At 36.3% G+C, this 27,718-nt stretch overlaps 2 protein-coding genes across 3 annotated transcripts; both read left to right on the top strand.

Moving 5' to 3' along the window:
* Positions 1-956: 956 nt before the first annotated feature.
* On the top strand, positions 957-26,942 carry pals1b (protein associated with LIN7 1, MAGUK family member b). Of its 2 annotated transcripts, XM_042746525.1 has the most exons (13): positions 957-1,216; positions 3,131-3,436; positions 3,522-3,730; positions 8,286-8,411; positions 8,530-8,691; positions 9,293-9,370; positions 9,638-9,821; positions 10,101-10,169; positions 10,336-10,407; positions 12,923-13,090; positions 13,757-13,959; positions 26,082-26,198; positions 26,555-26,942. In XM_042746525.1, exons 2-13 carry the CDS (start codon positions 3,133-3,135, stop codon positions 26,729-26,731), a joined length of 1,869 nt encoding a protein of 622 aa, XP_042602459.1. In that variant the 5' UTR covers positions 957-1,216; positions 3,131-3,132; the 3' UTR covers positions 26,732-26,942. The 2 variants fall into 2 exon arrangements, with proteins under 2 accessions (XP_042602459.1, XP_042602460.1); XM_042746526.1 differs by lacking the exon at positions 9,293-9,370.
* On the top strand, positions 14,451-22,078 carry LOC109045023. The gene is made up of 4 exons (XM_019062911.2): positions 14,451-14,819; positions 16,207-16,794; positions 17,799-18,164; positions 19,695-22,078. Exons 1-4 carry the CDS (start codon positions 14,662-14,664, stop codon positions 21,970-21,972), a joined length of 3,390 nt encoding a protein of 1,129 aa, XP_018918456.2. The 5' UTR covers positions 14,451-14,661; the 3' UTR covers positions 21,973-22,078.
* Positions 26,943-27,718: the final 776 nt, after the last annotated feature.

Raw genomic sequence — 27,718 nt, forward strand, 5'->3', positions numbered from 1 at the left:
TCTGAGTTGTAGTTATAGATAAACATCATTTCTCGTACAGTAACTTTTGTAATTGTGTTCAATGGCTGAGACTGATGGATATTGAGATTTTGGGGGGAAAATTGTTATAGAAATAAGATTTTTTTTCAATATTTACTTCTAAAAAGAATGTTAAATATAAAAATATATATAATAAACCATATGTGTTTTTTGTAAGTAAAAAAATGAATAGCTATATATATATATATATATATATATATATATACACACACACATACACATACTATATTTCTTTATTTTTAACCTGATATGAATATATTTATCATTTTTAATGTATATATTACAAATATATATATATATATATATATATATATATACAAATTGTGTGTGTGTGTTAATTTTAATGTAAAATTTATAATTATATAACTGTGGAACACATTACACTATTTATATTTACAGACACATATACTTATTATCTAACACACATACTTAGTGTACACTTAAATTATTATTTTTTTGCACATAATATACCTGTACATACATAACTGCTCGTAATATATCTGCCATACAATTGTCAATTTGTATATTGTCATTCCTTACCTACTGATTTGTATTTTTTGTATTTTTTTATTCTTTTATTGTGTGTTTTTTGTTTCTGTCATTCTCTTGCACTGCGGAGCTTCTGCTTCTGTCACGAAAACAAATTCCTCGTATGTGTAAACATACCTGGCAATAAAGCTCATTCATTCATTCATTCATTCTGATTCATTCATTCTGATATCAATATACTATAATACAACAAAATATTAATTTACAGTCTCTAATAATATATATGATTCATATACATCATATATGTATCATATTATTATAATATTACTAACATACTGTTTATCATGCTATCTCAATTTTATGTTAGATAATTTATCTGACTTTATTACTCCAAAGAACATGATATTTGTTAACAAATTTGATTTATATACAAATTTGTAGCCTGTATAGGTTATGAAATATGAATAAAAATGATATGTTTAGTTGTAGAAACTATCAGACGGTCAGATGTTGGTCAGACTCGTGGTCTGTCGGGTTTAGAGCAGATTACTGAACTCATGAAGTCACCGCTCATCCACATTAGCCTCAGACGCCTGAGCTGTGGACACTCACACGTCCACTGGACCTGAGTGAAAACACCACTGGAATCACTGCTTTCTTCACCAGCAGCAGCCACTCCATGCACACAGTGAGTAATGGCTTTATCAGGATAGAGTCAGTAGTTTTGTTTGTATTCATTGCATTGCATTGACTCTGTTACGGTTCCTTTGCTTTTAGTTGATGTTGGGCTGCTGTATGTTAATGTTTGCTCACAGAAAGGTCAAAGGTTCAAACCCCACAAGGGTTGATACATAACCATCCACACTGTGTTCATCTGTCAGCTTTGCATTAAAAATGCATTGAAATTGAAGTGAAATTCAGCTGTGGATGAGCATCAGTGCAGGTCAGGAAGGACTAGAGGAAAACGTGTGAGAGCTTAAAAAGTTTATCTACATTAGAGGCTCTTAAAAGGTCTCAGGGGTCAATTACTGCTGTATTTATCGAAACTGTTACGGGTGGTTTAATAACCACATGCTATGAAGTGAAAAGGTGAAATGAGCTGATCAGAATTCAATATTTCACTCAATCCCTCACAAAAATTAGCAAATGTACCTTAAGTTTCTGTCAAAATACCATAGTTACTCACAGAAGCTTGCTTTCTGTCATTTTATTTTTTAAATCAGTGATGCTAATATCATGTTTCAACAGTTTTATTAACAATTTTCATACAGAAATGGCAAGTAATGTTTTATTAAATATGAAATTTGAACATTGAAATAGTAGCTACATACTCCAATAATCATTGTTTTATTTATAAAATTGAAAATCATTTTTAGAGTGTTAACAGTGGCATTTTGTTCATGTTTGTAAGGCATGTTTGGTAAGGTTGAAGTTATTTATAGGCTACTCTATTTGTAGATCAACTGTCCTTTAATTAGATGTGAAGTAGTAAGAGATTATCTGTTAGTATTAATTTAGATATTGTGTTTTATGGGAGATATGAACATAACAGGTGTCCATGCAGCTTGTCTAAATCCTCTTGAATGTTTAAGGAATTAATTTCTTTCCCTGAAACCTGCTTGTAGCTCGATTTATGTGAGTCTGCAGGTCCTAGTGATTGTGTGTGTGTGTGTGTGTGTGTGTGTGTGTGTGATTGTGAAGTTAGAGTTAACTAATCTCAGATAAACAGATGGTCGTCTTTCACTGCCACCTGTTACTAAACCGAGCTCAACGTCTGCGTGCGTGACTGCTGAAATCTGATTGGTTCCTTCAGAGGAAGTAGATTTAGCCAAAATATTTTTTAGCATTATTTTTTTCAGCTTCATTTAGGAGCGCAAAAATTATACACTTCACCTTTAAAGGGCTCAAATATTGAAAAATCTAATTTTCGTGATTTTTTGAGATAAACAAGTTCATTGTATTTCTGATGTGAGAAATAAAAAAACCTCATCAGTGGCCGCTCATTGGTTTTGATAACAACCATGTAAAGGTATTTCATAATTAAATATATATATATTTACAAAATATGTAATATATTTGTATTATATATTAATTTCATTAACTGTATATATTAGCAGTATTATTGTTTTGTGATTTATGTATGTATATATGTCTTATTATTTGTAAAGTTGTTTTTGTTTATGCATAATATATTTGAATTATGATATTGCATTTGATATATATATATATATATATATATATTTTTTTTATATATATATATTTATTTATATTTATAGTATTTTTTTATTTATTTTATTTGTATTTATTACATTAAAATATATTACACATATAAATTACGTGTGTGTGTGTGTGTGTGTGTGTGTGTGTGTGTGTTAAATAATAATAATAATTATATATATATATATATATATATATATATATATATATATATATATATATATACTGTATATGAAAGAAAATTGCAATGCAAATTACAGCATTTGTAGAAAGTGGCTTCTGTTTTGTCAGCATGTGTTTCAGGGAGTCAGGAAATCATAATTGCATCAATGTCTCCTGCTCTCAGCTCTTGTAGTTTAATGTAGTTTACTTCATTATAAAACAGCCATGTTAACGTTACACATGAACGGTGACATGACGGGGGACTCAAGTGAGAACGCTGAGATGGACATGGACAGTCCTGCCAAACTCATCGCTCAGTGCTGCAGTGAGCAGACCGAGAAGATCCAAGATGATCCAGATGAAGTGATGATGATGAAGGAGGAGGAAGAGGTTTGGGAACTGACTCAGGATACCGATCTGAACTCTTCCTGGTGTCTCACATCGGCACGGAGCAGCACCGAGGCCATTTTTGATGGGATAGATGTTGCAGATGAAGCCAAGTCAATATCAGAGGAGAGGAATACAACAGGTGAGAGACAATTAAATGATGCTTTTAAATCAGATGGAATTTTTTTTATAATGTAGCACTAATGTTTCTCTCTTGGTGTTGTCAGAGCTGGAGGACTTGCTGGACTCTCTGCAGCATCTGCAGCTGTGTCTGACGGATGCTGAGAGTCAGCAGGATGTTCAGCTGCTGCTGGAGCTGCTGCTGCAGTCAGACTTCCAGCAGGCGTTCATCACGCACCGCAGCGGGGCTCAGAGCACGAGACACCCCTGTCCGCCGTTCCCGCTCACCGCAAACGCACAGCAGCTCAGAAACAAGGTACAGCCCTCATTACCAGACCAACATTCAGATTCAGCTGCATATCTGACATGCTCAGAGAGGGATAACACTTACAGAAGCATAGCTAACAAAAAATATATTCTAAGAACGTTTGCTAAATGTTCTTATTTAGTTACGAAAACATTATTTCTGAAAGTTCTCTGAAAAATATTTGTTTGTTTGTTGGATATACAAGAGTTAAGGGAACATTTTGTGTGTGTGTGTGTGTGTGTGTGTGTGTGTGTGTGTGTGTGTGTGTGTGTGTGTGTGTGTGTGTGTGTGTGTGTGTGTGTGTGTTTCAGACATAATGGGAACATTACTTTGGAATGTTCTGAAAAAAGTAACAACATTTAAAAAATGTGAGACGAACATCCAATTAAAACGTTACATTAAAAAAATACATTCCATGAATGATTTATATATAATGTTTTGTTAACATTTTGAAAACATTTATTTATGAAAATATTAGTTTTTAAAATGTTTTAAAAATGTTTTTTGGTTATGCGAATGTTAAGGCAACGTTCCAATTTATAATTTTACAACCGTCATGGTAACATTAGTTTTGAATGTTCTCTAAATGTTTTGAAATGCAGTAACGTTTGAAAAATGTTAGATGAACTTTGAACTAAAACATTTTAGGTATTATGTTCTTATAAATATCAGATTTAGTAAGAATAAAAAGTTTTTAGAACAATATTACTTTCCAAGTTTGATATTTTTGGTCTAGTTAGAGTATTTAAATAATACAATAATAAGAAATAATAAGCAAGCAAATATGTAAATCACTCACAAATTTGTTATTGTTATCTATATTTTTCTGTATTAAAAAGTTTGAAATTGGTAAGATTTTTTTGTATTTTTGAAAGAAGTCCCTTATGCTCACCAAAGTTGTATTTATTTGATCAGTAATATAGCAAAAACAGTACTATTCTGAAATATTACACTTTAAAATAAATATATAGTGTATGTGAATCTGTTCTTTTTTTGTGGTATTTCTAGTCATTGTACTTGAGCAAAGGCGTCTGAGTGCTTAATAAGGACGTTGTAATTGGTTGATCTGCCCTGTGCCAAAGCATGTAGCTGGATGAAGCTGGGTTTGTAATCCGTCATTGGCTTATGGACTGAGACAAGATACTAAGACAAGATCCTGGAGGCCAGAATGAGATCGAATGGATTATTACAGTCACTGTATGTGTGTGTGCTGATTAGGTGTTTAATGCAACACAGGGAGGTGTTAGCGAGCTGTTTCATCACGTACTCAACATGAAATAACATTCACAAGCCTTTTTATTTCTGTAATGTGATATTTCATTGGAAAACAAGATATTTCACTCTAAAAAATGTATTATATGATTTGTTTACCCAAAAAGGAAACTTTGCTGAAAATGTACTCACCCTCAGGCCATCCAAGATGTAGATGAGTCTGTTTCTTCATCAGATTTGGAGAAATGTAGCATTTCATCACTTGCTCACCAGTGGATCTTCTGCAGTGAATGGGTGCCATCAGAATGAGAGTCTAAACAGCTGATAAAAAACATCACAACAAAGTAATCCACACCACTCCAGTCCATCAATTAATTATAGAAGACATTATCTAAAGACACCAATTGATGGACTGGAGTGGTGTGGATTACTTTGTTGTGATGTTTTTTATCAGCTGTTTGGAATCTCATTCTGACGGCACCCATTTACTGCAGAGCATCCATTGGTGTACACTTGATGCAATGCTAAATTTTTCCAAATCTGTTTGGATAAAGAAACAAACTCATCTACATCCTGGATGGTACAATTTCAGTAAATTTTTATTTTTGGGCATAAAATCTGTGCATTATATCCACACATCCTTTGACACCAGCAATAAGGATATGGAAGTTTCTCCTCCCATTTAAAAGCTGATAAGTGAAATCTCCAGAAACATTTAGTCTTTAAAGGCAGGACTTTTTCAAAGCATCAACCCAGCTAACGGTGAACATTCTCACAACTTTCACTAACGTTTTTTAAAGGTTAAATAAATGTTAGGAATCAAAATTCCTGTAATGTCCTTAATATTATGTTTACTTGATGAACGTTTTCATAATGTTGAGAGAACACATTTTAAGAACAACATTCTTGGAATGTCCTTATGATGTTCTTTGACAAACATTCTAAGAAATGTTTTTGCAACATTTAAATAGCATTATAATTGTGACAAGAAAACTGGACATTTTAATACTCTTAGAATATTGAAAATAACTTTCAAATTACATTTTATATTTGGTAAAAAATCAAGTTTTTGTAACATTTAAATAACATTCAAATCATGACATTTTGTTGCTTTAGAAACATTTCAAAATAATAATAATAATAATAATTGCTTTTTTTTGTTTTGTGATTTTTTGGGAAATCAAAGCACTTTACATAGAAGGGGGTATCTCCTCATTCATCACGGCATTTTGTTTATTTAGAGATTTTTATGACCTAAATTTACTACCTGGAAAATGATACTCCATATCTTAAATTTTACGGTTTCTGAATCTAAAAACTGATGCTGCCATCTAGGATGTTTTGAGTGGTTGCTAGGGTGTTGCTATGGAGTTTCTAAAGTGTTCTAAGTGTTTTAAAATGTTGCTAGGCTGTTGCTAGGGTGTTCTCTATGTTTGATAGTTGATAGATAGTTGACAGCATGTTGCTATGCAGGTTCTAAATAAATTTAGATTGTTGTTATGCGGTTGCAGTAGTGTTCTGCCTCATTGTTCTTGCCAGGTAGTTGCTATAAGGTGTTGTATTTGTTTGGTTGTTATTTTTTGTTGTGTTGATTTGTAGTTTGTTGGTAGTTGTGTTCTCTGTGTTTGATAGGTAGTTGCCAGTTCTGCCTGGTTGCAAGGGTGTTACTAGGCTGTAGTAGCTATAGGCATTTTATTTTGTTTTCAGAAATATGCATGATGATATGGTTAGTTGTAATTTAATGTTTGCATCTTTCTGTCTGCAACCACATCAGGCCACACCTGAACTAGTGAAGTAGATGCATAGTTGTTGATCAAAAAAACCAAAACCTTAATTGTTGTCTAACATATTCAGGCCCAAAACAAGGGCGTGAAAACAACCTCTCCGTGTGTCTATTTGTACACACCACAGGTTAGATCCAATTAACGGCCTTAGAAACAGATACCTGCCACAGAACAGAGCACGAGATGATTCCCCTCCCCACAGATATTCAGCCCTCCTGCTGCGTTCTGTCACCACACACAGTGGCTGTTTAAAAGAGCACTGATCTATTATTCTTCATACGGTATAAATGCATGAGGAGGTAAGAGGTGATATGATGACTGACAGCACTGTGGGAGATTATGGAGGGTTTATGTTCAGGTTAAACTGTGCATCGCGTTTGGCAGAAACTGAACTTATTATTGCAAGGTATGAGATGCCTGTGACCTTCACTGAGGTAAAGCACCAATCCTGCGGCCGGGACAGAGTCTCAGGTTAAACGACGTGGCCGGGAACTTGTTTGGTTGCTTCTTAGCTTGACTGTTTGCTTGTTTAAGCAACATTTTAAAGCAGGGATTTTTTTTTAAAGCATACGGTTATTTTATGTAACTTGTTGCCAGACATAATGCTAGGGCATTGTGAGTGGTTGCTAGGGTGTTGCTATGCCGGTCTAAAGTGTTAAAATGTTGCTATGTGGTTGCTATGGTGTTCTGGTTTGTTAGGTTATTGCTAGGGTGTTCCCTGTGTTTGATATGGAGTTGATAGGTGGTTGTTAGGTTGTTGCTGTGCAATGTCTTAGGTGTTCTAAGTGTTTTAAAATGTGGTGTAAATGCTATGGAGTTCTAGGTGGTTGCAAGGGCATTGCTAGGTTGTCACTAAGGCGTTCTAATTGTTTTAAAGTGTTGTGGTGTAGTTGTTATGGTGTTCTGGGTGATTGCAAGGGCATTACTAGTAGCTGCTATAGGGTATATTCTGAGTTTGCTAGGGAGTTGCTATTTAGTCACTAAGGTGTTCTGAGTAGTATAGCATGTTGCAGTGCGGTTGCTGTGGTGTTCAGGGTGGTTTTACGGGTGTTGCTAGGTAGTTGCTATAGGGTGTTTTCTGTGTTTACTAAGGAGATGCTTGGTGGTTGCAAGGGTGCTGCTAAGCAGTTGTTATAAGTTTTTTAAATTGTTGCTATGCAATTGCTATGGTGTTCAGGGTGGTTGCAAGGGTGTTGCTAGAGTAGGTAGTTGCTATAGGATGCTTCCTGTGTTTACTAAGGAGTTGCTGTGTGGTTCTAAGGGTGTTGCTACGCAATTTCTTAAGGTGTCCTAAGTCTTTTAAAATGTTGCTGTGCAGTTGCTATGGTGCTCTGGATGACTGTAAAATAGTTGCTAGTATGTTTAGGGTGTTTGCTATGCAGTTGCTGAAGTGCTATGAGGGTTTTTGTTGCTGTGCAATTGCAGGTGTGTTCTGTTTGCTACGTGGTTTCTTGGGTATTACTATGCAGATCCTAAGGTGTTCTGGATGATTCCTCACTGGCTCAAATCAAAAAAGTCGATGCTGACTTCTCCATTCACCAGTGCTGATGTTCATGGCTCTTCCTCAGGCCCTGATGGAAGCTCATGACTGTATTACCGAGCAAGAATTGGATGTCGAAACTAATAAATCCACGGACCAGGATGAAAAGACCACCAAACTGGTTTTCTTGGAGAAGATTCGTGACATGCCGTTGGTAAGTGTCTGTGTTATTTATCTACATAATACATATAGTCTCTAAGGGCAGCACTGAATATGTCATTGTAGTTTCTGATGATGTGTTTGTTGTACCGCTACACCTTAACATTGTTTAGGGTGTGACCGTTCGGAACGAACATGACCGTGTAATCATCAGTCGGGTGGTGAGCGGCGGGACGGTTGAGAAAAGCAATCTGCTCAGTGAAGGAGATGAAATCCTGGAGATCAATGGTGTTCCAGTCCGTGGAAAAAGTGTTAATGATGTTCACAACATTCTGGTGAGATCCAGAAAGTCCTAAACTCTTTGCAACTTACTTTACCAAAATAATTTGTTAACATAAGGTATACTACTGCTCAAATAAAAAATAATAATTAAAAAGATATATAAAAATAGAGATCGCTCTCATGTTCATGAAGACTTTATTTATTTGATTTAAAATACAGTGAAAACAGTAATATTGTGAAACATTGTTACAATGTAAAATAGCTGTTTTTTATGGGAATATATGTTTAAATTGATTCCTGTGGACAAAGCTGAATTTTCCGCTTTATTACTCTAGTCTTCAGTGTGATATGATCCTTCAGAAATCATTCTAATATGCTGATTTGCTGCTCAGAAAAAAATTCTGATTATCATCAGTGTTGAAATCAGATGTACTGCTTCATATCTTTTGTGGAAGCCATGATATATTTTATTTTCAAGGTGCTTTGATGAATTAATGAAATCTTTTGTAACATCATAAATGTCTGTCACTTATGAACAATTTAAATGAACCTTGGTAAATAAATTATATATATATATAAAAAAATTCTATCTAAAAAATAAATAAAAATAAAATAAAATCAGTTTACATCTGTGTTCTTCTTGTTTGTCTGTAGTCCTGCATGCATGGGTCCCTCACGTTTCTCCTCATTCCAAATTCTCAAAACAAAATATCACCTCACCGAGCAACTGTGGTATGACTTCATCTGTAATTTCTTAATTTTCATTCCTTCTTTTGAATTTGTGTTTAGACTTGTCTTCAACTCTGTTTCAAACCCAAGTAGGCTTCTAGCCACAATGCATTCTGGAATTGCATTATGTATTAGTATACTTGTGAAAAATGTTGATACCTTTGATAACTACTATTTTGAATAGATTTTAAACCCAGCTCATTAGGGTTTGGTACAAAGCTCTCTTATACATGAGCTTAGTCCTCATCTCATCGTTCTCTTTCTTTACAGATGCATGTGAAGGCAAACTTCAGCTATGACCCATCTGAGGACCCATACGTGCCATGCAGAGAGCTTGGCCTCTCCTTCCAAAAGGGAGACGTCCTACACGTCACCAGCCAGGACGACCCCAACTGGTGGCAGGCGTACCGGGACGGACATGAGGAACAGAAGCCCCTTGCTGGCCTTATACCTGGTTAGAACAATTAGCAGAGTGCCTGCTGAATTACAGGATAGAGACATAAAAAAGTGAATGTAAATCTATTGAAAAAACAAAAAACTTAAAATAATAGTTTTTCTAATTTTGTTCGGTTTTGGTTAAAAGTCAGAAAAATATTCAGTTATACTTTTGCCACTATTGCCCATGTGTCATTTAATAACACAGAGCAAATAATACAGTCTTTGCCTAACTAGCAGTTGCATGTCTGGTACCATAGTAGATCATCAGTGGCCATCATCTGTTGTGTTCTTTGAGGGAAGAGCTTCCAACAGCACAGAGAAGCCATGAAGAAAACCATTACAGACAGAAATCAAGAGTATAAAGGTGAGCTGGACCACATCTGTCTGAAACTCACTCACTTCCTGCCAGAAATAAAACTTCTATATAGACACAAACACAAACTTTGGGCTTTCATCATCCTTGAAACATTTAGACGTTGCTGTTGATCTTACAAGTTTGGTGTCACTGATAATAGATCTTCTTTCTTCAGGGAAACTTTGGTGCGCAAAGAAAGGCAAAAAGCAATGGAAAAAACTCTTGTTCAACCCTAGTAAGAATATTGGTGAGTATCTGCTGAATTAAAAATTTAAATTCATCCTTAACTGAACTATATTTCCCTGCTGTTATTTTGTTAGTCATCAGTTCTAGTGCAATGTAAATGCTGTGGGTGGTTGCACTGTTGTTGTTGTTGTGCAGTTTCTAGGTGTACTTTGTGGTTTCCAGTGTGTTGCTATGCAGTTGCTAGGGTGTTCTGAGTGGCTCATTGTGTTGCTATGCGGTTGCTAGTTTGTTCTTAGTGGTTTTTTTAGTGTGTTGCTATGTGGTTGCTGGGGTGTTTTGGGTGGCTTCTAGTGTTGCTATGCAGTTGCTGGGGTGTTCTGATTGGCTCCTTGTATTGCTATGGGGTTTCTAAGGTGTTCTGAGTGGCTCCTGATGTTACTATGCGGTTGCTAGGATGTACTTAGTGGCTTCTAGTGTGTTGGTATGCAGTTGCTGGGGTGTTCTGAGTGGCTCCTTGTATTGCTATGGGGTTTCTAAGGTGTTCTGAGTGGCTCCTGATGTTGCTATGCGGTTGCTAGGATGTACTTAGTGGCTTCTAGTGTGTTGGTATGCAGTTGCTAGGGTGTTCTGAGTGGTGTCTAGTGCCACTATGCGGTTGCTAGAGTGTTCTTAGTGGCTTCTATGCAGTTGCTAGGGTGTTCTCTTAGTCTTTTCTAGTGTGTTGCTATGCGGTTGCTAGGGTATTCTTAGTGGTTTCTAGTGTGTTGCTATGAAATTGCTAGGGTGTTCTGAGTGGCTTCTAGTGTTGCTATGCAGTTGCTGGGGTGTTCTGAGTGGCTCCTTGTATTGCTATGGGGTTTCTAAGGTGTTCTGAGTGGCTCCTGATGTTGCTATGCGGTTGCTAGGATGTACTTAGTGGTTTCTAGTGTGTTGGTATGCAGTTGCTAGGGTGTTTTGAGTGGCGTCTAGTGCCACTATGCGGTTGCTAGAGTGTTCTTAGTGGCTTCTATGTAGTTGCTAGGGTGTTCTCTTAGTCTTTTCTAGTGTGTTGCTATGCAGTTGCTAGGGTATTCTTAGTGGTTTCTAGTGTGTTGCTATGAAATTGCTAGGGTGTTCTGAGTGGCTTCTAGTGTTGCTGTGCGGTTGCTAGGGTGTTATCAGTGGTTTCTGTTGTGTTGCTATGCAGTTGCTAAGGTGTTCTGAGTTGTTTCTAGTGTGTTGCTATGGGTTGCTAGCAGTGTTGGGGAAAGTTACTTTTAAAAGTAATGCCTTACAATATTGCGTTACTCCCTAAAAAAGTAACTAAATACGTTACTTAGTTACTTTTTATGGAAAGTAATGTGTTACATTACTTTTGCGTTACTTTCACGTTACTTTTTAAATATGAGCAGGGCTTGATTGTTTTTAATATAAGAAGTTCTATTTATTAAATGTAAAAGCCCTTTCACACCAAAAAGTGTAATGAATAAACCTCAGGCTGAAGGAAAAGTAAATTCACGTCTGTACAGTAGCACACAGGAGAAGAAGGTTCAACACTCTTCAGCAATAAAAAAAAAAACAATGAAGCACAATTGTTAGTTTATCTAAAGTCATTTTTGAATATTAAGGTCAGCAGCACAGACACTGTTAATAAAATGGGAATAGATACATTTGTGTTATTTAATATATTTAGTTATTGCAGGTTTGCGTCATATTCTGAGTTTGCATTTCACTGTTTTGATTAATTTTGATGAATACTAAATCTGTTTTGTGTTTTTTGTTTTTTTGTGAGTGGGATGAATTAATGCACATTCACATTTAGTCTAGAACTACAGTAACATCATGTTCACACAGCGCACACAAACGCCTCCATACTTCCGATTTCTCCCAATATGGCAACAGGAGGCTTGTCAGTCAAAAAATGGGAATACAAAGTAACTGGCGTTACTTTTTTGAAAAAGTAACTCAGATATTTTCTTGTAAATTAAAAAGTAATGCGTTACTTTACTAGTTACTTGAAAAAAGTAATCTGATTACGTAACTCGCGTTACTTGTAATGCATTACCCCTAACACTGGTTGCTAGGGTGTTCTTGTGTCTTCTTAGTTTACTTGTGCAAATCCAAATTATCCTCTGTAATTCCCATTGCTATGACTTAAGTGCAAGTATAAGTATAAAAAGTAGAGTTTTTCCCACTCATTTTAGAGTGAATTTGATTCAGCTGATGGGTTTGAGGTGTGAATGGTTTCAAGTGGTTGAAAGGCTGAGGATATAAGAGTCGTTAGCTAACTGACAGACGATCATGGAGGGAGGTTTTGTCTCCTGCAAGATGGGCAATAAGAAATAACAATGAAAGCGTTTCTCACACCACAGTTACAATTTGCATTTAAAAACAGAAGGCATGCTGAGAAGTAGCACAGGTTTACCTTTAGCTTTTGGGATCCAGTGTTTACCTTTTGTCTCATATTGTGGACATTCCTTGTTTGGGAATTTCTTTGAAAACATTTGTTGAGCTGAGTTCAATAGCCCTGGTATAGACTAATGAAATTTATATATTTTGCAAAAACTCATCAGTAATGAATATTTCTAATTATTCAGAGCATTACACTGAGGATATCCTGACCTATGAAGAGGTGGCACTGTACCATCAGCCGCCCAACCGCAAGCGCCCCATCGCTCTGATTGGTCCACCTAACAGCGGACATGACGAACTGAGACAAAGACTGCTCTCTTTAGAGCCTGACCGATTCGCTGGTGCTGTCCCACGTAAGGTTATGTTTTTTTTTTACAACTTTGGCTTAAAGTTGTTTAAAATGAAATCCAAATAACAGGAGGAGGCACAATGGCTCACTTCCAAAACCTAGTGAGCTGCATCAATATTAAAGTTATATGTCATAGCTCAGTAATGGATGCTCTGCAGTGAATGGGTGCCGTCAGAATGAGAGTCCAAACAGATGATAAAAACAGCCCTCCAGGAATTGAGTTTGACACCCCTGGGATAGAGGTTTCGGTTTGATGTTAAAGCACCTTAATGATGGATTTGTTTTTTACAAACACACAGCTTTTTACTTTACAAAACGTTAACTGATGGACTGGAGTGGTGTGGATTACTTGTGGATTATTGTGATGTTTTTATCAGCTGTTTGGACTCTCATTCTGACGGCACCCATTCACTGCAGAGCATCCATTGCTGAGACACTGATGCAATGCCACATTTCTCTAAATCTGATGAAGAAACAAACTACTCTACATCTTGTATTGAATGGGGTTGGGGTGTTTTTTTTTTAATTATATTTTCTTTGTGAACTATTCCTTTAAGAAAAACTGGGTTGCATATGCAATCAGGAATTAAAGCACACAAACAGACATTTATTTATACACAGCCTACTGTTTTGCATTGTACTTGGATGTATTTTTGAACATTTGTCACAGATACCACACGAAACCCCCGCGCACATGAGGTCAACGGCAGGGAGTACAACTTTGTATCACGACAGAGCTTTGAATCTGACCTGGCTGCAGGGAAATTCATTGAGTCGGGCGAGTTTGAACAGAACCTGTACGGCACAAACACGGATTCAGTCAGACAGGTTGTCAACTCAGGAAAAATCTGTCTGCTGTGTCTGCATCCCAGGGTAAGATTGAGTAAGAACTCATAATTGCAATGGTACAGCATGGAATTGGTGTGCCGTATGTGATATAAATAAAAAATAAGCAAACTGAAAAGGTCAGTAAAGTAATTAATATGCAATGTGCAATTAAGAAATTACTTGACCAGACAAAATAAGAAATAACAAAGGAAATTGTATGTTTCTTTATTAAAATGGCAAAATGTATACAAAAAACTGTGGAAATATGATGAACTACACAACTACATTTTACAATTGTCACTTAACTTATGCTGTTTTTCTTATATGCAGCAATATACAAAAAAAGAGCAGTAAAAACAAAACAAACAGCAGTTTTTATTTCAATATTTTATTTATTTATTTTTTACATGATCAAATCAAACAAAAAGGCAAGGACCAAGAGTCTAAACAGTAGTGCACTGAAATAAATATCTTTACATTGAAAAATATGTCTTTTATATGTTTGGTTCTTAAAGCATAAATAAAAGGGTCTGCTTTTCACGTCGCATAACTGATGATCTCAGCCTGTCGTTCGCACGTCACTCAAGATTGTGTTCCAATCAGAGACTGCGATAATCCCTACGCAGCGGTGGAAGGCGGGGCTTATGGAGAGGGCTCTGAACGCTGTGAGTCTGCGCGCATGTTCTGCAGCGTCTGAACCCGATTGGAGGAGGCAACGTTTAGTTTTCTTCATCTTTTCTGCTCGAAATGGCATCGGCGGAGGATGTCGGAACGAAAAGGCAAATGTTTTATGAAATCGAGTGCGTTATAGACGATTGCGACGCTGAAGTTGGATACAAACCCCTGTCAGACAGCGACGAGCTCGACGATTCGGCGGAGGAGGAGGAGGAACCGCGTGAAGAAGAGTGAGTGATACGTCATGTGTAGCGTTTTTACCTGTGGTGGGGTAGAAAAATGATCCTTGTATTGCTTAATGCAGAATGCAATTCTTAAAGCTAGATGGGGGAAACAGTGCTTGCAAGACACCAAGCATAGTGTAAATAACTACAAATAATATAAACTAATACACTAATATATGAATGAGTTTAAAACGTATATCTATCTATAAAGAGAGATAGAGAAAGAGTGTTACATTATAACAGTTTTTCTCGTTTGCGAAATGAGCAAAAATCGGAATGACGTCATCTTGCACTCAGGGGCGTATCTATATTTTTCTCCAACAAAATGTACAAGATTGTCGTGACAAACTAAAGGCTATTGGATTTTTAAAAAAAAAAATAAAAAAAAAAGGAAATGGCTTGATGCACCCCATTCCAAACTGTTTAAAAACTGCTATTCTTATACAGGCAACTATATTTAATTGGGAAAAGATGCAATGATCGTCTGTGCCCAAGAAAGACTATAATACATGGAGAAAGCAGTCAGTTTCTCTTTTAATTATAGTCTTCTAAAGGGTCTGACATTTGTAAAATATCGTTGCTATGCAACAAAAACAGCAATCTGCCATGGGAACTGTGCGTATCTATGCTGTTTGCAAAAAATGCTTCTTGCCACCAAATGGTATGGTTATAGAATTGTTGACCAGTCAAACTTTGATCCTTTTTTTTTTTCCCCATGCCAGACATAGTGCAGATAATCAGCAATATGCATTCTCTTCTTTTATGATAAATTAAAATTATTGCCAGACAGGGAGCATTTTCTAATTAAAGTAAGTTTTGTGATTCATATATCAATATGACTATAAAATAATGATTATTATTACTAAATAAAAAATAAACAAAATAAGGAATGCCGCTGCTATTGTAATATTTCACTGTAATAAAAAAATTGAATATGTAAGAAAAACAATATAATAATAATGATTACCATACTAATATTTATGGCTGTCTTAATTTTCAAATGTTTAGTTTGTTGGTGCAACAGCAGGGAGCCTGTACTGTTTTGCTTTTGTTGTCAACATCCAGTTTATAACCAATTCTCATTGAAAGTTTGGGAATATGGTTCTTAAATGCACATTATAAGCGACCCAAACTCAGAGCAAATTTAGTGATGAGTTTCCCGTGAACTAAGACGCTGAAAACATTGGTATGTTAAGCAGAATTAATATCAAATGAGACAGCAAAGAATAGCAAAGCAGTCTTGCAAGCACTATAGTCAATGTATTTCTTGCATGTATTGTTTGCATTCATGAATCTGTGTTTTTTAATGCTTTCCTTTGCCTAAAGTGTAATGAATAACAACAAACCTCTTTATTGTGGTATAACAATTAAGTGTATTTATCATATGTTACAGTATTGATTCTTCTGAAGAATGGGAGCCTCTCAGGCGCTCAAAACTAAAGAGGAACTCATCCTCCTCGCCTTCATCGTCTTTACCACGCCGGAGAGGACGGCCACCTAAAAATGCTTTGAAACCCTCCCCAGCAGCACCAGCAATGGCCCACAAGCCGAAAAACACCCCAGCCGTCTCCTTACCTCGACGGAGAGGCAGACCGCCTAAAGACAAATTTAAAGCCAAACTCTTTCCCAAACCCAGCCCGTATCCCGCCATAGTGCCGAAACCCCCCCTTTATGCCACGCTGATCCCTAATTCCTCCATTAAATTCGGCCCCCATTCGACATCCACCTTTACACTTAGCTCTAATTTCACTCCTATAACCCTTGCCAATGCCTCCTCCTCCATTAAAGTGAACCCTAATTCTACACCCATACTCATCTCTAATCCCGCTTCCACTTTTAAGCTCAGCCCGAATTCCACAGCCGCCTCCCATCAGGCACCGATAGCCACGCTCATCTGTACACCAACATCAACAGGGCTTCTGTTAGACGGCAACACCAACGAGATCAAGGCGGTGAAGGAAGAGGAACCGTGGGAAGAGAAGTGAGTAAATGAATTTACATTTATTTTTTACATTTGGTTTACAGTATAATGTATTGAACCCTGTTTCTGCCACACACACACACACACACACACACACACACACACACACACACACACACACACACACACACACACACACACACACACACACACAAAAAAAAAAATATCTCTCACTATTTGGAATTTTTCATAGAATTCTGCACATTTATCTCAGAATTCTGACTTTTTTTCCAATAATTCTGAGTTTACATCTCGCAATTTAATTTTTTTTTCCCCATGCCATAAAGTTTATTTTTGCAAGTTTATATTTATACATTTGTGAGTTTATACTTCACAGTTCAGGCTGTGAGTTAACTGTGAGTTAAAAATTGCGAGTTTATATCTTAAAATTCTGACTTTTTCTGACAATTCTGAGAGAAAAAAAAAAGGAATATTTATAAGTTGTAAACTCAGAATTGTAAGAAAATGTCTGAATTGTGAGATAAACAGTTGCTGTTGCCTTTCTTATTTTATTTTTTATTTTTCATCTTTTTTTGTGGCTTCCATAGTAATTTGACCTGGACACATTTCAATCATTCAATAACATTTTTTTTTTTTTTTTTTTGCCTTCGATTTAATTATTTATTAATATTTCATTAAGCAAGGACACAATTCTTCAAAAGTGACAGTAAATGAAAAAAAAGTGATAATAATGAAAATAATTGTTTTACTTGAGCAGCAAATCAGCATATTAGAATGATTTCTGAAGGATCATTAGACACTGAAGACTGGAGTAATGATGCTGAAAAATTCAGCTTTGATCAAAACAATAATTTCCATTTAAATCATATTTCAGTAGAAAATGTAATTTTAACAATATCAATTTTTCCTAAACAAATGCAACCTTGTGAGCATTAGAGACTTCTTTTAAAAACATTAAAAAACTCACTTACCCCAAACTTTTGAACGATAGTGTAACTGTGCGACATGCATGCATAATGAAGCATCTTTGGTTTGTGTTACAGTGTGGATGCTATTGAAGAATGGCCTATTACAAAGAAAGAAAGCCTAGAGTGTTCAGAATCACAGAATGCAAAGAGGCAACGACTCTCATCTCCGATCCTTGAATCCACAACACCTCCACAGACAGACAGACCCTTGAAGCACAGTTCAAAAACTACCCCTAGTCCTCTGCCTGAACTTGCACCCATAGCCTCTTCTGATCAAGTGCCCACTTCTCAACCCACTCCCACAACCATCGGTGAACCATTAACTGATTCCAACCTTAATCCTGCACCCATCAGGCCACGGGCCGACAGCGACAGTGACCTTGATGGCGACAGCGACGAGATCAGTGATTCGGGGAGGGAAGAGGATCTGTGGGAAGAAAAGTGAGTAAGGAAGTCTTGCATTTATTGTAGATTTTTGTCATTAAAGTTTATTAACACAGAAAACATTTTTGCATCTAATAAAAAGGTCTCCTCATACATTGAACTGGTTTGCTCAAGATGCACAGTCACATTGGTCAAAAGCATCCATCTAGTAGATTGCAAAAATGTTGCGTGTGAACAGCCATAGTCACTTTTTTTATTCAAAATAAAATTCTATACAATGAAAGCAGTTGCTTTCTGTTCCTTTTTCTCTTATTTAAAAAAATAAAAATAAAAACCTTGAAGATTCTTGAAAGGGTTATATTAATAATATTTTAAGATAAACACTTGGACTGAAGCTGCTTAGATTTACTTGATCATCCATACATCCTTTTTTAGAAAAATTCAAAAGTTCAAATGTGCGTATCAAATATGATCATCAGGCTTTTAAGGAAGATTTATTTTGTTTTTTAATCTCTGTCTTCATTGTATTGAATAGGATTGTATATATTGTTCTCCACAATAAAAATTACAGAGCTTTGATCATAAAGGATTCCTGTGAGTCATTAGAAAGTCTCAGAAATCGGATTTGATGTGTATTCTTGCAAATGTGATGTTGATTTAACAGTTCAATAAACAACCAATAAATAAATACAATAAATTCAGTATATATTCAATGTATTTTTAATCCATTTAGAGAAAGGAAACTTTCCAAATGAAACCACAGCAGATAAGCAGAACATTTGTGCATCTCTGAGCAGCACAGCAGTGCTTTATTATTGAATTAATTAGTGTTTTGAACAAATCAGTTTAATTAATTCACTCATAATACAGTGACTTGCCACCATTTATTGTCAGTTTTACTTTTTATTTAAAGTGCTGGTACCTTTTAATTTCAATTTAATATTTAATAAAAACAGGCTCATAGCATTTTACATATATATATATATATATATATATATATATATATATATATATATATATATATATATATATATATATATATATATATATATATATATATATATATATATATGCAGTGAATGCATTCAAAAACGTGCTCCGCAAAATGCTGTTTAATTGTCTGTTGTCTAATCAACAAAATCCCCAAACATGGAAATATAATTTTTTGTCAGCATTGCACTGCTCTAACATGCAGTTTTAATTTTTATTTCTTGGTGTCCTAAAAAGGTCTTTAAAAAGCCTTATAAATATCAGAACCTGCACCAAAATGCATATTCTTGTTCAGTTTGGGCCTAAATAAATTTTAGGTGTTTTTTCCTCCTGGAGTACAAGTCGTATATATATATATATATATATATATATATATATAATCCTATATCATACTGTATGAGCAATAAAAGCCTGATGTATCAAATGTGATACTCAACTAATACACATGCAAACTTATTTGTCTAAAGGTTCAATAGGTTTTTTATTTGAACTGTTATTTGCATGTAAGGTAACCCAGATACTAGTTACTAGTTTTCAGTTGTTGCTATTGTGCCCACAGAATTTATGCATATAAAGTGTGTTTGTTTTGTATTACAGTCTTGATTCTGGTGACGATTGGAACCCTCTTCTGGAAAGTCCGGATCATTCAAAATCACCTGCATCAGCTCAGTCTCCAAGAATAGGCAACCCCCCTACACCCCCATCATCAGGACCGATAGACAAACTCTCTATATCCACACCTGAACCTGCTTCTAAAGCCACGCCCACACCTACTTTGGAAGCCACCACTTATCCCGCCCCGGAAGCCACTCCCACGATCAACAATAATCCCACTCCCGCGCCCATCCCTAGTCCAGCACCCACAGTACCACGAAAGAGAGGCCGGCCCCGAAAGCATGCTTTAAAACCCAACCTCATACTTAAACCAACCCCTGATCCTGCTCCTACAACCATCCCAAATTCATTACCTGCTGCTGATTCCACTCCCGTAACCATCTCCGATCCCTCCACTGATCCCATTCCAGCATCAAGATTGGATCCAGCTCTCAATCCCGCAATCTCCATCAATTCTGAACCCAATCCCGAACCTGCTTCGACATCTGAAGCAATGCCGCAACCCGCTTCAACCAAAGAGAAACCGAAGCTTGTCGCAACTCCTTATTCACCAATCCAAACCAGAGTCAAGTCAGTATCTGCCTTGGATTTACCTTGGACGAAAGTTGACAGTAAGCCAGATAAGTGGCTTGACATCACCAATGAGGATGAGGAACCGCTACTACCGGATTTCTCTCCCAAGCGACCTCCAGGTTCACAGCTCACGACGGACGCAACGTATACACCCTTACAGTTGTTCCAACTCTTTTTCACCAACTCTACAGTCAAGACAATCGTCCGAAACACCAACAGCAATGCCGAAAAGAGAGTGAAAGCTGGAAAGAAGTTCGTCTGGGTACCTCTAACCGTAGCCGAGTTCTACTCGTATGTGGCGTTAGTTCTCTACATGGGGCTGGTGAAGGCGAAGTCAGTTGCAGACTACTGGGCGAGAAAACGAATGTACAATTTCTCGTACCCGCAATCCATCATGTCCCGAGCAAGATTTCAGGCCATCTCCTGGAATCTTCACCTCTGTGATCCTCAGGAGGACGAGGAGAACAATAAGAAGAAAGGCACCACGGGTTATGACCGGCTGTTCAAAATCAAGCCTCTGTACACGGACGTTCTTTCGGCGTGTAGGAAACACTTTCACCCCAACAGAGAGATTCTGGTAGATGAGAGAATGGTCGCTACCAAAGCTAGGATTGGATTTAAGAGATATATGGATGACAAACCAACTAAATGGGGCTACAAACTCTTCGTTCTTGCAGATTCGTCCTGTGGGTACACATGGAATTTCTTCGTGTATGAAGGAAAGACTTCAACGTCATCGGGGAAAGGCGCCGGGTATGATTCGGTAATGAGACTAATGGACCACAAGGTCCTCGGCAAGGGTTATAGGTTATACATGGACAATTTCTACACCAGCCCGACTCTTTTCTTGGATTTGTTGCAGAATGGCATCCTCGCTTGTGGCACATTGCGCCATGGTTCCAGTTTACCGAAGGCCAACGATCTGAGCGGAAGATCTGAATTGGGATCCATCCGTTGGTGTCGGCAAGGTCCTCTTCTGTTTGTCAAATGGATGGAAGCGAGAGAAGTCCTCATGTGTTCCTCGGTTCACAAGGCGTTTACTGGGGATACGGTCAGCAGGAATGCCAAGGGTTCCGATGGGGTTTGGAGAACGCGTCTAATTCCTGTTCCAACCACTGTGAAGGATTACAGCAAATACATGGGAGGCGTTGATCTCTCGGATTCCCTCACAGAGCATTATAACATTCTCCAGAAAACCACAAAATGGTACAAGACCTTCTTCTTTCATTTTCTTGACATCGCAGTGGTCAACAGTTTAATCCTTCATCAAGAATTGGCGAAAGCGCAGAACAAGGTTCCTCTCTACCATAAATTGTTTAGGGAAACTCTTGTTTCTGAACTCGCACGTGCCGGCAGAAGTAAGAATCCCTCTGCTGCCAAAGATCCCTCAACATCCGCCACGCCGGTCTCCACAAGAGTGCCTTCAGCCCCTACTGAAACAAATGAAACTCCGTCCGACACGGAGTCGTCTCCCCCAGCCTCACCTGCCCAGACAGAGCGATGCTATCCAGAGTATTTCGGTTCTGATGCTACGCATGGGAGGAGAGTTTGTGTGATGTGCAAAATGCAGGGATATAAAGTCAAGACTCCCATATACTGCTCCCACTGCAAGGTGGCGTTGTGCTTCGTGTCATCGCGTAACTGCTTCAAGAAATGGCACATGGATTATCACCTGGAAGATTTGTAGATATGTTGCATGTTTGGGTTGTTTGAGGCCTTTTATGACCATTTTTCATTTTGTATGAACTTGTTATTTGTATAGTTATGACTCTATTAAATACAACTACAACTGATATAGTCTGGTGTTTTCTGTTCACATCTTGGTGTACATTTTTAGGGCACTGCTGAAATTCAGTGTTCATCATAAAAAGAAATGTTCACATAAAGATGAATTGTGTCTTTTTTTTGTGTTAAATACATACTTAGTCGTATCTTAGTTCAATGAGATCAGCTGTAAGTATGTTGATTTCTGTGGAAGGTGTAACATGGTGGAGTTATCGAATAATTGATCAGTATGAGGATCTCAATGAGCCCAACACAACAACACTGACTCATTAATGTTGGGAAACCTGTTTGATTAGTATTTAAGTATCATTGAGATTATAATTTTTATTAATATTTTGGATTAAGTTTTATTATGTTTTCCATTTTTATTTTAGTTCAAGTTTTAATAATTTCGTTTTTATTGAAATAATTTTTTTTATTATTTATTAAGTCAAAATGAGAAATGTAGACTTGGCAACTAGATAAAAAAGTAATAATTTAAAAAAATGTATTTTCTATCTATCTATCTATCTATCTATATATATATACACTCCCGAACAAAATCTTAAGACCAGGGGATGCATTGCAAGTTTTACACATTTCGCACTAGTGGATCATAACCGGGTTGTAAGTGCTGCTTCAAAATGCCAAAAGAAGAAGAAACAGGAGCAAGAGACAAAAAATAGAGAGTAGGCAATTTATTGAAAACTGCATTTAAACTCAAACAGGCTGTTCATCAGCTGATCAAAAGTTTAAGACCATAGCCATAAAAAGGTCAAATCTGCACAAAAATATGGCTTTCATGTCATTGTTCTTCAAGCAGTCATACTGTCAAGATCTCCTGATGGCAAAGGCAAAAAGGCTTTCTCTCTTTGAATGTGGCAGGATTGTTGAGCTGCACACGCAAGGCCTCTCGCAACGCGCCATCGCTGCCGAGGTTGGACACAGTAAGACAGTCATTTTACATTTCTTAAAAAATCCTGAGAGTTATGGGACAAAAAAGTCAAGTGGTAGGCCCAAAAAGATTTCACGTCCACTGAGCCGCAGGATCCGACGGGTTGTCTGTGAAGACACAGGTCGATCCTCGACCCAAATTAAGGCCCTTACTGATGCTGACTGCAGCCCAATAACCATAAGACGTCATCTGCTAGAGAAGGGCTTCAAGAACAAAAAACGTCTTCAAAGGCCACGTCTCCTCCCACGACACAAACTTGCCCGTTTAGAATTTGCAAGGGAGCACCCAAACACGGGACATTGAAAGGTGGAAGAAAAGTTTTATTCTCTGATGAGAAAAAATTAACCTGGACGGTCCTGATGGCTTCCAACGTTACTGGCATGACAAGGAGATCCCACCCGAGATGTTTTCTACGCGGCACAGTGGAGGAGGCTCCATCATGATCTGGGGTGCTTTTTTCTTCAATGGGAAAATGGAGCTTCAGGTTGTGCAGGGGTGTCAAACGGCGACTGGCTATGTGGATCTGTTGCAGCGGGCATCCCTCTTGACCGAGGGCCCCCGTCTATGTTGTAATGACTGGGTCTTTCAACAGGACAATGCTGCAATTCACAACGCCCGCCTGATGAAGGACTTCTTCCAGGAGAATAACGTTGTTTTTTTGGACCATCCTGTTTTTTTCCCTTGATCTAAATCCCATTGAGCACATTTGGGGATGGATGGCAAGGGAAGTTTAAAAAAACGGACGTCAGTTCCAGACCGTGGATGCCCTTCGTGAAGCCATCTTCACCACATGGAGCAATGTTCCCACCAGCCTCCTGGAGACAGTCGCATCAAGCATGCCGAAACGAGTGTGTTTGAAGTGATCAACAAGAACGATGGGGCTACTCACTACTGAGTCCTTTTTTGACACTTTTAGTTCTGTTGTGCATTTATTTTTGGGCTATGGTCTTAAACTTTTGATCAGCTGATGAACAGCCTGTTTGAGTTTAAATGCAGTTTTCAATAAATTGCCTACTCTCTATTTTTGTCTCTTGCTCCTGTTTCTTCTTTTGGCATTTTGAAGCAGCACTTACAACCCGGTTATGATCCACTAGTGCGAAATGTGTAAAACTTGCACTTGCATGCCTCCCCTGGTCTTAAGATTTTGTTCAGGAGTGTATATATATATAATATATATATGTATTATATATATATATATATATATATATATATAGTACAGGTCAAAAGTTTGGAAACATTACTATTTTTAATGTTTTTGAAAGAAGTTTCTTCTGCTCATCAAGCCTGCATTTATTTGATCAAAAATGCTGAAAAAAAAATGTTATATTGTGATATATTATTACAATTTAAACTAATTGGTTTTTAAATTTATTATACTTTAAATTATCATTTATTTCTGTGATGCAAAGCTGAATTTTTAGGATCATTATCACATGATCCTTTTGAAATCATTCTAATATGATGATTCATTATCAAAGCTGGAAACAGTTCTGCTGCTTAATATTTTTTCAGAGCATGTGATACTTTTTTAGGATACTTTGATGAATAAGAAGAAAAAAAAAGAAGCTATGTTTTTAAAATATAAATATTTTGTAATAACAATATACACTACTGGTCAGTAATTTGGGGTTAGTAATTTTTTTTTCTTTCTTTTTTTTTTAAATAAAATCAATACTTTTATTCAGCAAGGATGTGTTAAATTGATAAAAAGTGATAGTAAAGAAAATATATTATTAGAATATATATTATTAGATTTTTTTTTTTTTTTTTGAATAAATGCAGTTCTTTTTAACCTTTTATTCATCAAATGTATTAGACAGCAGAACTGTTTCCAACACTCATAATAAATCAGAATATTAGAATGATTTCTAAATGATCATGTGATAGACTGGATGTTACATGTAACACTGAAGGCTGGAGTAATGATGCTGAAAATACAGCTTTGCATCACAGGAATAAATTATTTTTTTAAGGTATATTCAAATAGAAAACTATTATTTTAAGTTGTAATAATATTTCACAATATTACTGTTTTTTCTGTATTTTTGATCAAATAAATGCTTGATGAGCAGAAGAGACTTCTTTCAAAAACATTAAAAATAGTAATGTTTCCAAACTTTTGACCTGTACTGTGTATATATATATATATATATATATATATATATATGTATATATATATATATATATATATTACGTTTTTAGATTTAGTTATCTATAACAAAGTCGAAAACAATCATTCTTTTTGCATATGTGTTTGGTGACATTAGTGGCACAAAAATGATAGTCTAGTTAAGTATTCTAGGAATTTAAGAAAACCTGCCAGGTAGGTATTTTCACAACATTTGATTGTAGGAATTTAAAGTTAAGATTGCTATCTGCGATTTGAGGTATAATAACCTGCAACAAAAAAAACAACAACAAAAAAAACTAATGGTGCTATAAAAGGTGAGACTTTTGTTTTATGTAATGATGGATATTTCATCTGCAATAAAAGAAAAAGTTATATTGAGGCACTAGATGATCTTGAAAATCTTTAGAAATAAAAATATATATTTTTTAATTTATGTGAAATACTTGAATTAATGTGTTAAATTTGATCTAGAACAGAAAACTGAGAATCAGGTTTTACAAATTAAAAACAGTGGGATTTATTATATTTTATTAGAATTTTTTTGCCCTAAACCCCATTCATTTCTGACCCTGGCTGTAATATAAGCAAAAAAAAAAAAAAAAAAAAAGTTGAATCTATTAAGTCTAGTTACAAAAAATACAAATAATCAGAAAACCTAAAACAACAGGAGATACAGTAATGCAAATTTGTAGGGTAATGTTTTTAATTGCCAGGAAAATAATTTTTATTATGACCTTGACATGTTTCTGTGATATTAATTCATAGCATTTTGATATTTGTTGCAGATTATCTTTGGTTTGAGAAACAGATCTGTCTCATACTATTAGACAGTGAACATTACTATATATTAAGTACATTTAGATTGTTTAGTTTTTTTCTGAGCTTGTTTTGTATTTGTTTCTCTGGTTTACATTTCATTTGGTGATTTGTGTTTTGTATTTCTCAGTCCCTGCGAGTGCTGTGTTCCTCAGATCTTAAACCTTACATCATCTTCATCAGGCCTTCTCCTCCTCCTCAGGAGCGATTCTCCACGCTGCTGACCAGAGGAGTGAAGAAACACATGGTCTTCAAGATACACATTTTTTCCTTTAGATCATTTACGCTAGCAGTCAACTATATATACATATACATACACACACACACACTTAGGGATTTTTTTGTTGTTTTGTGTTCCGGGGTCCAGAGACTTAAGACTTGTTTTGTGTATATATATATATATGTGTATATATATACACATATATAGTAAAAATATTTAGTAAATGGTACATATATATTTATACTGTATATAAATAAATGTATATATTTTTTAATTATGTATGAATTAGGTTTTTGAGAACACAAGCAACATAATATTTCACACCAGATTTCTCTTTGAGCAATTGACAAAACAGTAATTATCATGTTGTCTCCTTTGCGTAGCCTGAGGATGTGAGAGAGACCTTGGAGAAAGTGCGTGAGATGGAGCACAGCTACGGTCACTTGTTCGATGCGGTCATCACAAACACTGAGCAGGAGAAGAGCGTCTCTGAGCTGCTGAGACTCGTTGACAAACTGGACATCGAGCCGCAGTGGGTCCCTTCAGCCTGGGTCAGCTAAAAACACTTTCAGTTCAGAAGAAATTAGGTGTTTTCTGTGTTGAAGGCTAGAAATGTTCTGAAGATGAGCCACAGGCGGTATGTTTGAAATGGTAATATTACTGCAGTTTGCATATTGTGCACAGTATGCTAACTTTTTGTGTGTGTATGCTTGTTAAAGGAATAGTTCACCCCAAAATGAAAATGTACTCATCCTCAGGCCATCCAAGATGTATATGAGTTTGTTTCTTCATCAGATTTGGAGAAATGTAGCATTGCATCAGTGTCTCAGCAATGGATGCTCTGCAGTGAATGGGTGCCGTCAGAATGAGAGTCCAAACAGCTGATAAAAACATCACAATAATCCACAAGAAATCCAAACCACTCCAGTCCATCAGTTAACATCTGGAGAAGCCAAAAGCTGCATGTTTGTAAGAAACAGATCCATCATCAAGACGTTTTTTTAAGTTCAAAACATTGTTTCTGGCTAAAATATGAGTCCATAATCCATAATAATACTTAATTCAGTGAAAACGTGATCTGGTCTGAATCAGGAGAGAAATGTTTATTTTCTTTAGGAGAGAGTTTTATCAGCTGTTTGGACTCTCATTCTGACGGCACCCATTCACTGCAGAGCATCCATTGCTGAGACACTGATGCAATGCTACAATTCTCCAAATCTGATGAAGAAACAAACTCATCTACATCTCAGATGGCCTGAGAGTAAATTTTCATTTTTGTGTGAAATATTCTTTTAAACATACTAATTCATGAGAATCCATAAATTAAATGTATGTGTTCACATAAATATAGTATGCTGTACATCATGTACAGAATGCACTATTTTTCCAATCAAAGAAGCTGCAATATAGGTTCTATAAGATTTGTGGAGATTTCTGCAGTATTGTTTTATTACAGTATTTTGTGTTTGTAGTATCTGACCTCTTACATTTCCATACCAGTAAAAAATTTCTAAACATAGACATATATCTTCAAAATATTTCCTCAG

The sequence above is a fragment of the Cyprinus carpio genome, chromosome B20, assembly GCF_018340385.1.
Source record: "Cyprinus carpio isolate SPL01 chromosome B20, ASM1834038v1, whole genome shotgun sequence".
Taxonomy (NCBI): domain Eukaryota; kingdom Metazoa; phylum Chordata; class Actinopteri; order Cypriniformes; family Cyprinidae; genus Cyprinus; species Cyprinus carpio.